Source organism: Colletotrichum chrysophilum, assembly GCF_026319265.1.
Source record: "Colletotrichum chrysophilum strain AFK26 chromosome Unknown scaffold_27, whole genome shotgun sequence".
In the NCBI taxonomy this organism is placed as follows: Eukaryota; Fungi; Ascomycota; class Sordariomycetes; order Glomerellales; family Glomerellaceae; genus Colletotrichum; species Colletotrichum chrysophilum.
Window position 1 is genome coordinate 410,387 of NW_026517314.1, and position 11,550 is coordinate 421,936.

The 11,550-nt window shown below is 51.7% G+C and overlaps 4 protein-coding genes across 4 annotated transcripts; 3 read left to right on the forward strand and 1 right to left on the reverse strand.

Moving 5' to 3' along the window:
- Positions 1 to 375: 375 nt before the first annotated feature.
- COL26b_004516 (uncharacterized protein) lies at positions 376 to 2,652 on the forward strand (the record flags this gene model as incomplete). The annotated part of the gene is made up of 4 exons (XM_053177391.1): positions 376 to 649; positions 708 to 821; positions 1,691 to 2,483; positions 2,538 to 2,652. The coding sequence occupies 4 exons, from the start codon at positions 376 to 378 to the stop codon at positions 2,650 to 2,652; spliced, it is 1,296 nt and encodes a 431-aa protein (XP_053038750.1).
- Positions 2,653 to 3,093: 441 nt separating this feature from the next.
- On the reverse strand, positions 3,094 to 4,810 carry COL26b_004517 (uncharacterized protein; the record flags this gene model as incomplete). Its single annotated transcript, XM_053177392.1, has 4 exons — positions 3,094 to 3,111; positions 3,303 to 4,135; positions 4,187 to 4,643; positions 4,697 to 4,810. 4 exons carry the CDS (start codon positions 4,808 to 4,810, stop codon positions 3,094 to 3,096), a joined length of 1,422 nt encoding a protein of 473 aa, XP_053038751.1.
- Positions 4,811 to 5,697: 887 nt separating this feature from the next.
- Positions 5,698 to 6,987, forward strand: COL26b_004518 (uncharacterized protein; the record flags this gene model as incomplete). The annotated part of the gene is made up of 1 exon (XM_053177393.1): positions 5,698 to 6,987. The coding sequence occupies one exon, from the start codon at positions 5,698 to 5,700 to the stop codon at positions 6,985 to 6,987; it is 1,290 nt and encodes a 429-aa protein (XP_053038752.1).
- A 1,625-nt stretch (positions 6,988 to 8,612) lies between these two features.
- On the forward strand, positions 8,613 to 9,148 carry COL26b_004519 (uncharacterized protein; the record flags this gene model as incomplete). Its single annotated transcript, XM_053177394.1, has 2 exons — positions 8,613 to 8,844; positions 8,901 to 9,148. The coding sequence occupies 2 exons, from the start codon at positions 8,613 to 8,615 to the stop codon at positions 9,146 to 9,148; spliced, it is 480 nt and encodes a 159-aa protein (XP_053038753.1).
- Between the last annotated feature and the right edge of the window lie 2,402 nt (positions 9,149 to 11,550).

Consider the following 11,550-nt stretch of genomic DNA (forward strand, 5'->3'; position numbering starts at 1 on the left):
ACAAAACGCGGGGGAAAATCTACTAAAATATCGCTATTGACAAAGTACATGATCACCACCTGTGAAAAGCGCATAAATATAAATCTTCTCCACAACCACACTATCAACTTCGCACGCCTATTCACCATCGTCATGGCGGACATCCTTTTCGATAATCACAACCATGATCCGCGTCGACAAACCTTCATCATACCCCTAACTTACTCAGACATAGCTCTTGGCGCTGCTGATATTCCTCGTATCAGCCATGGTGGTGACATTTGGGAAATGAGAGTCGATCTCCTCAGCCCCTCTCGTGAGCCTCTGGGTACCACGAACTTGCCGCCACTGAGCTACGTCCAAGCTCAGATAAAGCTCCTTCAATCTCTATCCGACATGCCTATTCTCTTTACTATCCGCACAGCGCCTCAAGGGGGCGAGTTTCCGCCGGACGCCGAAAACGAGGCTCTGGCGTTGATGCTCATGGCTGTGGAAGAGCAGTGCAAATACATTGATGTTGAGATCGAATGGTCTCTTGAACTGGTCAATGCTGTCGTTGAGAAGAAAGGAAGTTCGAAGATCATCGCCTCGTTCCATGATTGGACTGGTGATATACGATGGACGAGTGACCTCCTGCGGGAGAAGTATGCCACAGCGGACGCATTCGGGGGTAAACACACAAATCGTGAGCTACCTTCTTAGCTTAGCTGCTAATCCGGACTCAATAGATATCATCAAGCTCAGCATCTTGTCCGCAGATGTCTATGACTGCCACGAGCTTGCTCTGTTCGAAAGAAGTCATTCTTCAAAAAACCCCAAGCCTCTCCTTGCCGTGGGCATGGGTCAGTATGGCCAGCTTTCAAGGATGCTTTCGCCGATATCACTTGTAACACACGAGCTCCTTCCCGCCCCATCTGCTCCCGGTCAACTCACTCTGGCAGAGGTGAATCGTGGGAGACAGCTGATGGGCCTTCTTCCAAGACAATAATTCTGGGCTGCGCGAATCTGATTGCACCCTTGCTCGTGTCCAGATCACATGTCACAATCTTTTGTCGTCAGAGTAGATAATGGAATGAATCCTCTCACAAGCTGACAGATCTTCTGCGATCTAATGATCTGATAAGTGCAATCGAGAGCCTCGGGCAGATTGTGACTTAAGCCCGAGTTTATCAATTAATGCTGCTATGATATCGGACGGGATTCGGAATTACACAGACGTAAGCGCCATTGCTTGTGCGATGGGTATCAGCTGCTGATCGCTCTTACGCCCTCGACCACATTGTATGCCAAATCGGGAATAGCCTCATTCCGGCTGACATCGCAGCCGTTTCCCAAAAGGGTATACAAACTGGTCAGCGGAGATATGGCAAGACTTTGAGGGAAGATGGCGCAGTTTTTGAGTCCGTTCGTCAATTTGAATGCCAATCGCTCTTGATTCTCGATTGAATTTCAAGGCATCTTTGACAGCCCTTGAGGTATAAAGATTCACGCCCATGCCGCTCGTCTTCGGATCATCACTACCAGCACACAGCTTCCAGCAAAATCATTCTGTTTCTCATTTTATTATAACGTTGAATCGAAACCCCAACACGTTTCAATATGACTGGTTCTAAGGATCTCCCTCCCTCAACATCTTCCTTTGGCGGCGTCTTTTTTCACAATCAATTCTGCGCCAAACCCCAATGGCCAGCTCCGAACACCAGCCTTGCAGGTAAAACGGCCATTATTACCGGCGGCAACACTGGACTTGGGTACGAAGCAGCCATTCAGTTGCTTGGCTTGAAGTTGTCGCACTTAGTCCTTGCCGTCCGCTCCCTCGACAGGGGAGAGGACGCAGCAGCCAAACTCCGCAAGCAGCACCCTGGCGCCAGCATCGATGTGTGGCAACTCGACATGAATTCGTATGACTCCATCCAAGCATTTGCCCGTCGAGCCGAAGGCCACCCATCTCGGATTGACATCGTCATTCTCAACGCCGGCATTATGAAGATGTCGTTTTCCAAGAACCCAAGCACTGGGCACGAGGAGACACTGCAGGTCAACTACTTGTCCACGATGTTACTCGCCATCCTTCTACTGCCGGTCCTGAAGGCTAAGCGTAAGCCCGACGGCGACCCTGCACACCTAACCGTCGTCAACGCTGCATTGACGCTCGCCGCAAGCTTCCCCAACAGGGATGCCAAACCCCTGCTACCGTCCTTTGACGACCCCAAGACATTCAGCTCCGAAACATACAACTCGTCCAAGCTTCTGGCTCACATGTTTCTTTGGAAGCTTTCCGATATTGTTTCTGCCGACGACGTCATCGTCAACCTGTCAGATCCAGCTTGGTGCAGGGGCACTGCCTTGGGCCGAGATGCTCCTGGCCTCCTGAGGTGGGGTCTTTGGGCCTTTGGAGCGACGGGCAGAACTCCGAGAGTCGGGGCCTCTTGCTTTGTTGATGCTGTGGTGAACAAGGGCAAAGAATCTCATGGATGCTTTCTGATGAGCTGGAGTATTCACCCGTAAGTTGGCAAAGCCTGGCCTCGTCGGCTGCATAGGTGACTAATGCATTGCAGATTTGCTGCCTTCCTTTATACACAAGAAGGCAAGAATGTCACAAAACGGCTATGGGTTGAAACAATGGATCAGTTGGAGTTTGCTGGTGCTCGTGGTATATTGAAAACGATGTAGGACGAGCCCGCCTCATGCAAGTGGTAAATCTAGCCTGGAGCGGTTGGTTGAACTCATGCTCAGCATTCCTTTTGTTCAGTTATCGCAATCCATTGTACCTATCTATTGCTAGACCAATGAGTTACGCTGTTTCCCTTCCTTCGTTTTTCAGTTATTCGTGGTGGATTATTAGAAATGGAGCTTCAGATCACATTCCTTGCCAATCGTTCCGCACCCTGTTCGTGATAGCTGTCCATCTTTGCTGTTGCTTGAACGAAAACCTATTTTAGAAACCATCTCTCACAATCTCCGATCAATTCAGGACTTATGACCAGCTTTCTCCAAGCTCTCCGAAACATGCCACACACTGGCAAGTCACTTAGGGGCGGAAACCTGCCGAGCATCTCGTCCTCTATCGCAGTCAATCTCTCCGCCACCAATTCGTTGCCATCATTCGCGTGCTTAAGTCTCCACGACATCCTGTTGACCTTCAGGTATGTCAGGCTTGGCAAAGCGACAGCAATTCTCTGCACGTTTGTCTTCCACGTTGGATTGTCGTCTAGGCGAGCAAAGCCTTCCCAACTGTCCGCCTTGTAGCTGACGATCATCAGTTGCTCGATCGCATGCATTCCGTTAAGATGACTGAGCAACTCGTTCATACTCGGGCTTACGCTTTCAACGAAAACGCGCATACTTTTGATCCATATGCAGTCTCCCAGCCGATCAGAGGCTTTGAAGCGTCTGTGCTTAGCATCACCCAGGCGGAACCTGCCAGGGACCACCAAGCGTGCTTTCGGAGTGTAGGGGAACAAGGGAGAGTCAAAATCGGTCCACAAAATTGGTCGTAAGATCGGCTCCACGTCCCTTGTCGTGAAGTTGATCAGCGGGTTTTCATCCCTCTTGCGTGCTCGTTGACTGGAAATAGCTTCGAATAGCTCGACACCACCCTCCCAGTGGTCAACTCCGTCATTGCGAAGGGTAAGTTGGTTTTTGAAGGGTGTCTCTGCGGCGTAGATGAGCCATTCCATAATATCGTCGTCCATGTCGCCGAACGAGAATCTGCGAAGGCGTGGCATTTTGTCGTACGTGAAGAGTTTGTAGGGCATCAAAGGAGGTAAAACTCCAATCAAGTTTGCCGAATACATCTGATTGTCGAAAACGCGAAGCTCTTCGAGCACCGCCAAATCAGTGAGGGAGTTGATATATTCGATGCTTCCCTGGGGATCACAGACAAACCCGACATTCTCGTCGAGGTTCAGTTTGCGAAGCTTCAGAGGCGGCTTTTCTAGTGCTTTGTACTCATCGCAGAGGCTGGGTAAAACGTATCTCCACATGCGGAACGTTTGCACCTCCCCACGCCGGTGAATGCCTGGCGCCGGCTTTATCGACAGACTCAGCTCCTTCAAACGCGGCGCGAACGACAGAAGTTCCGCTACAAATTTCTGCCAAGAAACAGCACTCTCGTCGATGCCGATCAGACTTAGGGCAGCAAGGTTCGAGAATTCTGGAAATTGAAATCTGCCAATTGAATGATCGCAGCTTCCAGAGGTCGCACCCTGATTCGCGTCCCGGTAGGGGATCCGAGGAAACGCCTGCTCTAGTGAGAGGGACTGCAGCTCTGGGCAGCAGCTGTGTAGGTAATCAAGCGTCTCCTCCCAGACAAAACATCCCACTAAGCCTTCAGGCTCAGCATACGAGGGTGCCGAGAAAGTGAAATGACGGAGATTGGGGCACCGCTTGACGATCTGACAGATTGCTCCGTTGAGTATGGGACCGTATCTGGAGGAGTCGTCTTCCATGTAGCTGAGCTGGTCCATATGCAAGAAAGAAAGCTCTCGCGTATGTCGAAGGCTTGAGCTCTTCAGAAGGGCTGCGAACTCTTCGGAATCGGGCTCAGCACAATGAACGTGGGTATGTTTGACGACGAGATGGTCGAATAGGGACTGGGAGAAGACGGAGTTGAACATCTTGTTGGTCAGGCACAGCGAGTGAAGGTCGGTTCTGTCGTGAATCTGGAATAGTAAAGTCAGATAGTGAAATAGTTTTGTCACAGCTATCGACTCACGTATGGCTTGAGTAGACTGAGAAGGTCGTCGTTCTCCACAACATCTCCCATGACCTTGCAGCTCACACTCCACTCTAAGGTCGGAAGGCTAGCGCTCAAATCCATATTGTTCATTTTTAAGGGGGGCAGGTCGGCGGTTGACGTGTGGTTGGTCTCTTGGCTGGGCCACGACTCCATGGATGCCGGACTTGAGGTAGCTAGCTGTCTGGGGACGAGTCAGTAAAGCGCAAGATTGCGCATGTGTAAGGCTAGGGGAATGTTTACTCGCCAGGAATATAATTCTCCGACAACGTTGACTGCCAAGGCGTTCTCTGGGCGGGGAAAACAGCAACTTCGCGCATGCGAAGGCCTTGAAGATTTCAAGGCCATATGGTCTTGAAATACTGGATGCTCCGAGCAATAAATATTGCTGTCGGTCTTGGAGTGGTTAATCAGGATGCTGCTGAGAATATAACTTCGAGCGAGGTGTACCATGCAGCCTTGATCACTGATAGGGAGTTGGACGAAGGAGTCTCTTGGTTTTGGGGTCCATTCACTGTTCAAATGACAGCTCGTCTTCTCACTTGAACTCCTTAAAATTGTCTAACGACCCTTCCGTTGGAGCATAGAAATTACTTCAAATTGCCCTTCGACGGAAGCCTTGCCATGGAAAGGTTTGGCTAACACGTCAAATTCGCTGTCTTTCTCCTCTCTATTGCTGTACGCGAAACCTCCCCGATCAAAGAAAACCACAACAATATTCTGCCTCGAAGACTCGCGGAAGCCCTGGAAGCCCCAAGTGCGCGAGAGATCGGACGACAAAGGTGAAAGAAAATAGACAGCTGAAGTTCTCACTCGCACTTACCTCGAGTTACTCCTACCTTCCTTCCTGGAGTTTGATTCTGGCCAAGAGTTTTCACTTTCCATATTCACCTCACTAGGTCAAGATATTTCAAGGGCTCTCCCATCCACCACTCTCTCCCACTCACAACACCACGTCAGTGAATATCGCAAACATCACGATGGACGCCGACAACTCGCTCTTCGGCTCGCCTGAGCCTTCGAAGATCGCTCTGCCCGGTAATCCGCAAGGCGACATTCCTCGGAGCGTCCCCCAGACCGTCGCGCCTCAAGATGTCCTTCTGAACGCGAACCTCCCGTCTGGCCAGGCATCCACTCCATCTGCTCCGTCTTCCAGCCCGTTCGGTCGTTCTCAGACTGTCGCTTCGTCTCCGAGTCCAGCTCCCTCTCCCGCTTCCACCGCCACCGCTATTGCCGCTTCCGGATCGGCCAGCCCCGAGGGCCAGCGAAAGTGCACCAAGTGCAAGAAGGACTTCCCCTCCTCGTCTTTCTCCAGCAGACGCTCCATGGGCAACGTCGAGTACTTCGCCCACTGCTACGATTGCCGTGCGAAGCGGAGAAAGTCCGCCGCTGCTACCAAGGCCCGCAAGGACGCTGAGAAGAAGGCGGAGAAGGACAAGCAACGCGCCGACCAGGAAGAGCAACAGCGACAGAAAGATCATGAGTCGTTCCAGCAAGGTGCGGAGCGTCGCGACGCACAGCGAGAGAAGCTTGCGTCCCAGCACCGGCAGCTGCAGGAGCTTGAGCAGCACCGTCTTGACAACATTGACTACCATCACCACTCAATGAGCCGTTTCGAGCCGCAGAACTACGATGGCCTGGATTACGACGGCATGAATTTCGAGGACGACATGGAGGCCCTCGCCAAGAATTCGCCTTCTCCCTATGTCTCGCCCAGCGCCTTCTTGCCTTCCGAGAGCGACTTCGAGCCCAAGCTTTCTCCCAATGCCATCGGCTCTGGAACCGCGCTCCAGGATGGCAACACTGACTTCGGTTCTATCGACCACAACGTTGCTGTACCTCACACCGCCGGCCACAACAGCGTCGACAACAACTCACTCAAGCCTCCTGCCGCCATCACTGACTTGTTCGTCGACCCCCTTCCCGCCGCCGAGGGAGCAACCGGCGAAATCCCCCGAGGTCAGCTGCTCGACTACGACCACTTCGAGCAGACTACCACCGTGGTCATGAAGACCCGCATGTCGGACGACATCCACAAGATGCGCGCCGATTACGAGCGCCGCAAGTTCAACGACGCGCGCCACAAGTGCCCGTTCCTGCTCACGCAAGACGACAAGGAGATCGACCGACTTTGGAAGAGAAGAGAGGCGGCCATCACCTTGGACCTGATGGTTGTTCCCATCCCCGAGCCGCAGCCCATCTTTGGCCAGTCGTACAAGGATGGCTCCCACCGCAACGTCGCCGGCGCCTACGACTTCCCGATGCATTGAATATGAGATTTTCAGGGATGGCTTGCTTGCTTGCTTGTATGTATGATAAGGGCGGACACGGATTGGCTTGGTTTCTGTATGTTGCTCTGAGACAGAGAAGGAAAGGGCATGAATGACCCTGGAAAAGATGTCAACTAGATTGGAATCCTACTTTACTTGAGTGTTGCCAGCTTCCACTGAGACGCGTCGTGATGTTCATGTCGACGCTGATGACGCATTTGTTTGCCATGGTGAAGACATTCTCTCCTCCGCAAAGGAGTGGTGACGATACAGAGAAATCATGCCAATCAATCGAAAATCCATCCATCAGCCAATTTCAAACCATACCTCCGGCTCATGCTGACTGAGTTAGCTGGCAGTGAACAGAGGTTGAACATCGAGAATGATGGGACGGGAAGGCCATTCAAGGAATACGTACTCCGGAGTTACGTCCCTCCAGCCCGAACATGTGTGGCCAATCCGAGCCGGTTAACTGTCTCCACTATGCACGTGAGATCGCGAAGCGCACAGGCCAGCGCGAAAAGAACCCACCCGAAGAAGATTTTCTTCAACGCGAAATTTTCTGAGCCCCTACCCTTTGTTCCTCTTCTCCATCACCCGTTCTGAGAGCACACGCTGCCCTCAGGGCGTCAAGCCAGTTCGGTAAGTCACCAAGAGATTTCATTCCATCTCGCAGCACATCTCCCTTTGCATGATTAAATGTTCCACCTTATTCGCAGTTTCCACGCAAGACGTCACTCGAGCCTTTGAGACGTGCGATGAGCGTTCAACCTTCCTTGGATGTATGACCTACAGGGTTGCCTTGTATCTGTTTTGATGGAGTCAGACTTGGCTTGGAACATTCGCTAACATTCTGTTCAGATTTACGTATCGAAAGAAACCTCGGTACTATGACGTGGCCTCGAGAAGAAGACAGCATATACGTCGCGATTTCGAGACTAGGAAGCTGTGCGTGTCTCGTTGCCATATCTTTCTGATTTTCTGGCTGTGAGCATCGCCTGCCCATGCAAACAATTAGAGATATCATGAATACAACTGCTTCATACTGTCACCATTGCTCCCCATCTGTGAAGTTATTGCGCCTCTGGCCGATTGTGGTTGGATTGAATTAGGGCCCTCGCGACTACCCAGCCAAAGACCAATACCAGCCGCCGCAATAAGCACTTGAAGTCTGGAACGCAAAGGTTCTCCCCTCGGCTACTTATTGCATTAGTCCATGTTTGCGGCCTGCGAAGAAGCATACCTGCGTGACGGCATACACCAAGTGGAATGCACTTCAACCCGGAATAACTGCTGGATCAATCAATTCAGGGCCCAAGCAAGGCAGGAGATAATTTCCCAGCCTGCGTTGTTTCAAGTCCAAGAAGCGTGATTCGGCGCAGACTGTCTCGCTGCTTGCCAAGAAGGCTGGGAAGCATGCAAGTCTCAGACATTTGGAGGAATGAGCATGACAGTGGCTGGGCAACTGGTTCGCCAGCCAGTGGCAGGCTCATGGGTCAAAAGATAAATAAGCTATGCCTTCCCTCAAGGCTGACTGCAATCCTCCAACCCAATTCATCCCGCAGATTTCATTTCACCCTTGCTATACCTTATACTATTTTCTCTTTGCCACCAATCACTGAACGATGGGCGACTATCTGTACAACCGCAAGCAGAAGGAGGACGAGGTGATGGCCATCATTGACTACGAATTTCAAGACCGCGACCGCTTGTGGGAGGCCCTCCAAGGGAAAGGGTCCCTCGTGACCCAAATTGGTGGCCGCCCAGTGCGTGACAACAGAATGTTGGCTATGGTCGGTGACAAGATCGTCGGCTTGATCATCATCCGCAACGAAAACCGCGACGGGCGTACCATAGGTAGTGCAAAGCAAATCTGCAATGCAAATGTGCCTCAGCAAGCTAATAGTCAGCAGGTCAAGCCACCACGCGTGTCGCTGAGCTCGCCTGCGATTCACGGCTCGTCGCTCTATGCGACAACATTGGTCTAACCCAATGGATCAATGGCAGTCCTTTCAATGGTGGACTCGTCTCCAAAGACAATAAAGCCGCAACCATTGAAGCCATCGTTGGGGCTGTGTTCGAGGACGCGGGCGAAGCTGTCGCAAAACGGGTAATGGAAAACATGGGCATCATCGAGCGTACGGCCTCTGAGCCTGTCTGAAGCAGCTTCACCACGGTAACGTACCAAACCCTTCCCCCACTGAAAGCTATGCTGCGCCTGTGCCTGTGGAAAAGCGTTCGTCGATCCTCAAGCGTCTTTGGACCCTCTTCCACGGGCAAATGCAGGATCATATTAACGGACTAGTGCTGCCCTAACCAGAGGGAACCCGGGAAACCCTGCCAAAAGGCATCCGGCGTCCAATACGGTTGTGCTCTACCGCTTCCGCGCACGCCCTTCAGCCAACTCACTGGTCGGGGGAGGGATATTGAGGCAAGCTGGGGCTTTGCCTGAGTGTTGACATCCCTCGGACCGGAGGCTTAGAAGAATGTGTGGAAGGTGCAGAGCACGCCCGTCGTTGGACATCGGATGCCTTTTGGCGGGTGTTCTGGGGTTGCCTCTGGTCGTGGGCCTCTTTGCAGGGTAGGCGGGAGCCCCGGCCTTCCTACCTGGGCAACCTGGAACTATGGGCCGTGAATAAGGAAAGCTGGTGATTCTCGTTGAGATCTTCCGGTTCTAATTCATGGATAGAACAGGTCGAAAATTGTGGGACGTATTGTTGCTGGTGGATTTCGGGTGCATGGGACATTGATGGGATGGATGAAGAAGTTTGGGAGGGAAGATGACTCCAGACACTCGTTGCAAATCTTGAACTCTTTGGGGAGATGTTCTTCCACGCGGTTGGCTAGCACACGAAGGCCTTCATACCTTTCTGTTTGATTGAAGCTGTTGCAACTCAACTGTTGCCACGGTGGGCTTTCACTTCATTTTGTTCTGTTTCAACAACGGACCTATTCATCGTCACAATAAACCCGTTTCGAGCTGGACAAAGGTCTTCAAGAAGCACAACATACATGACTTGCCTCTCCTGTGAAGATGACAAAGCTCTGGCGCATACTTCAGGGTTAGCAACCAGAACCTTGGAGTAGACGTGCATGAGTGCAGACTTCATGTGAAGCCTCGTGTCGCATCCTATGTTAGCTTCCACAAGAGTCGCATCAGGTCTCAGGAATATCTCCAAAGCCATGAGTAAGATTTTTGCAGGCGCCGAGCGGGCTCTTGGGGTGGCGCCGCTCGCGACTTATAAAAACATGCCAAATCATATTCTACGTCTAGTCTGAACAGAATCTCGTCGATTGTAATATTAATAATCCCTCATCTCTATCATTTCCGCGATATATGATCTCGTATAAGCCTCCTGCTTAAGCCTAGACCTTACAGAGCTTTATCCTACAGTGCTGAACGGCTATGCCTATCAATGGTCAACTAGCATGTCTTTTCGGTTATTCGAAGAAGCTATGGGGGTATTTAATGTAAGTTATTAGGCATGAGAACTTCGCTGTATCCAGTTCCCTAACATAGAGTGGATGCGGTTGGCAGGGTGCATGATGCCGGAGGACCAAAATTGGGCATTGACATGGGTCTGAAATAGGCAAGTGGAATGGCCGGACACAATCAGCGTAGGGAGCGGTGTTCCCCTGAGTCGATTGATTCGTATTTAAACCGCCCATCCCATCCTCATTATTGTCGTCGTCGTTGTCACATAAGTAGCGCCAGACTCCCTCGTGGATTCTTCATACATGGATTCAACACAGATACCCATCACCGCGCCGCCTAGCAACGACATCATCTATGACTCTTCTCACATCACTGAAAATACAATTCTCCCCCGGTCCGAGGAATTTGAATTGCGGAAGCCCCACGGATGCCCCGAAAATGAGCTTCTCGTCTGGCCCTTCCCCGGGCTACTGAGCGACATACGAGTTTTGGATCCTACGGTATCTCCCAAGGATACCTACGCGAAGAGGCAACCATTTGTCGTTCATGGCGCCGATGGAGCCTCGCAAACCTTTCATCCAATCGCCTCATTGCCCGCCTGCTATCCCCTCGTTTCTCGCCTCCCTATCGAGGTCGATCACCTGAAAGAATTTGAGTCTGTGTGCCACAGAATCTCCTAACAGCACGAGTTCGAGCTAGACGACGACGGAAACGAGGTCAGCGAATATTGCATCGACGAAGAATGCCAAGACCACCCCTGGCGATATTATCAAAATCCGCCAAAGCTGCATGTCGACGCCAAGCAGAGACCGTTCGTCACGTTGGGTGAGGTGGTAGTGGCTGTTCACGACTGGCTTCATACACTTCACGACGATATCATTCTCGCCGAGTCGGCGAGGTTTGGGGATGCATGGGGTCAGCAATGGCCGCCATTCATATCGCGAGACACAATGTTCTGGATTGACGGGTGCGCGGCGAGTGGGTACGTGACTTTGACTCAACAGGGTCCCAATGGAAGTGGAAACGGGCATGATAGAGATAGATATTGGGAGGAACGGTTGGGGCGGATGGCACAGAAGCGGAAGCAACTGACGGGCGAGGTTGGGTTTACTACAACTACGGATTAG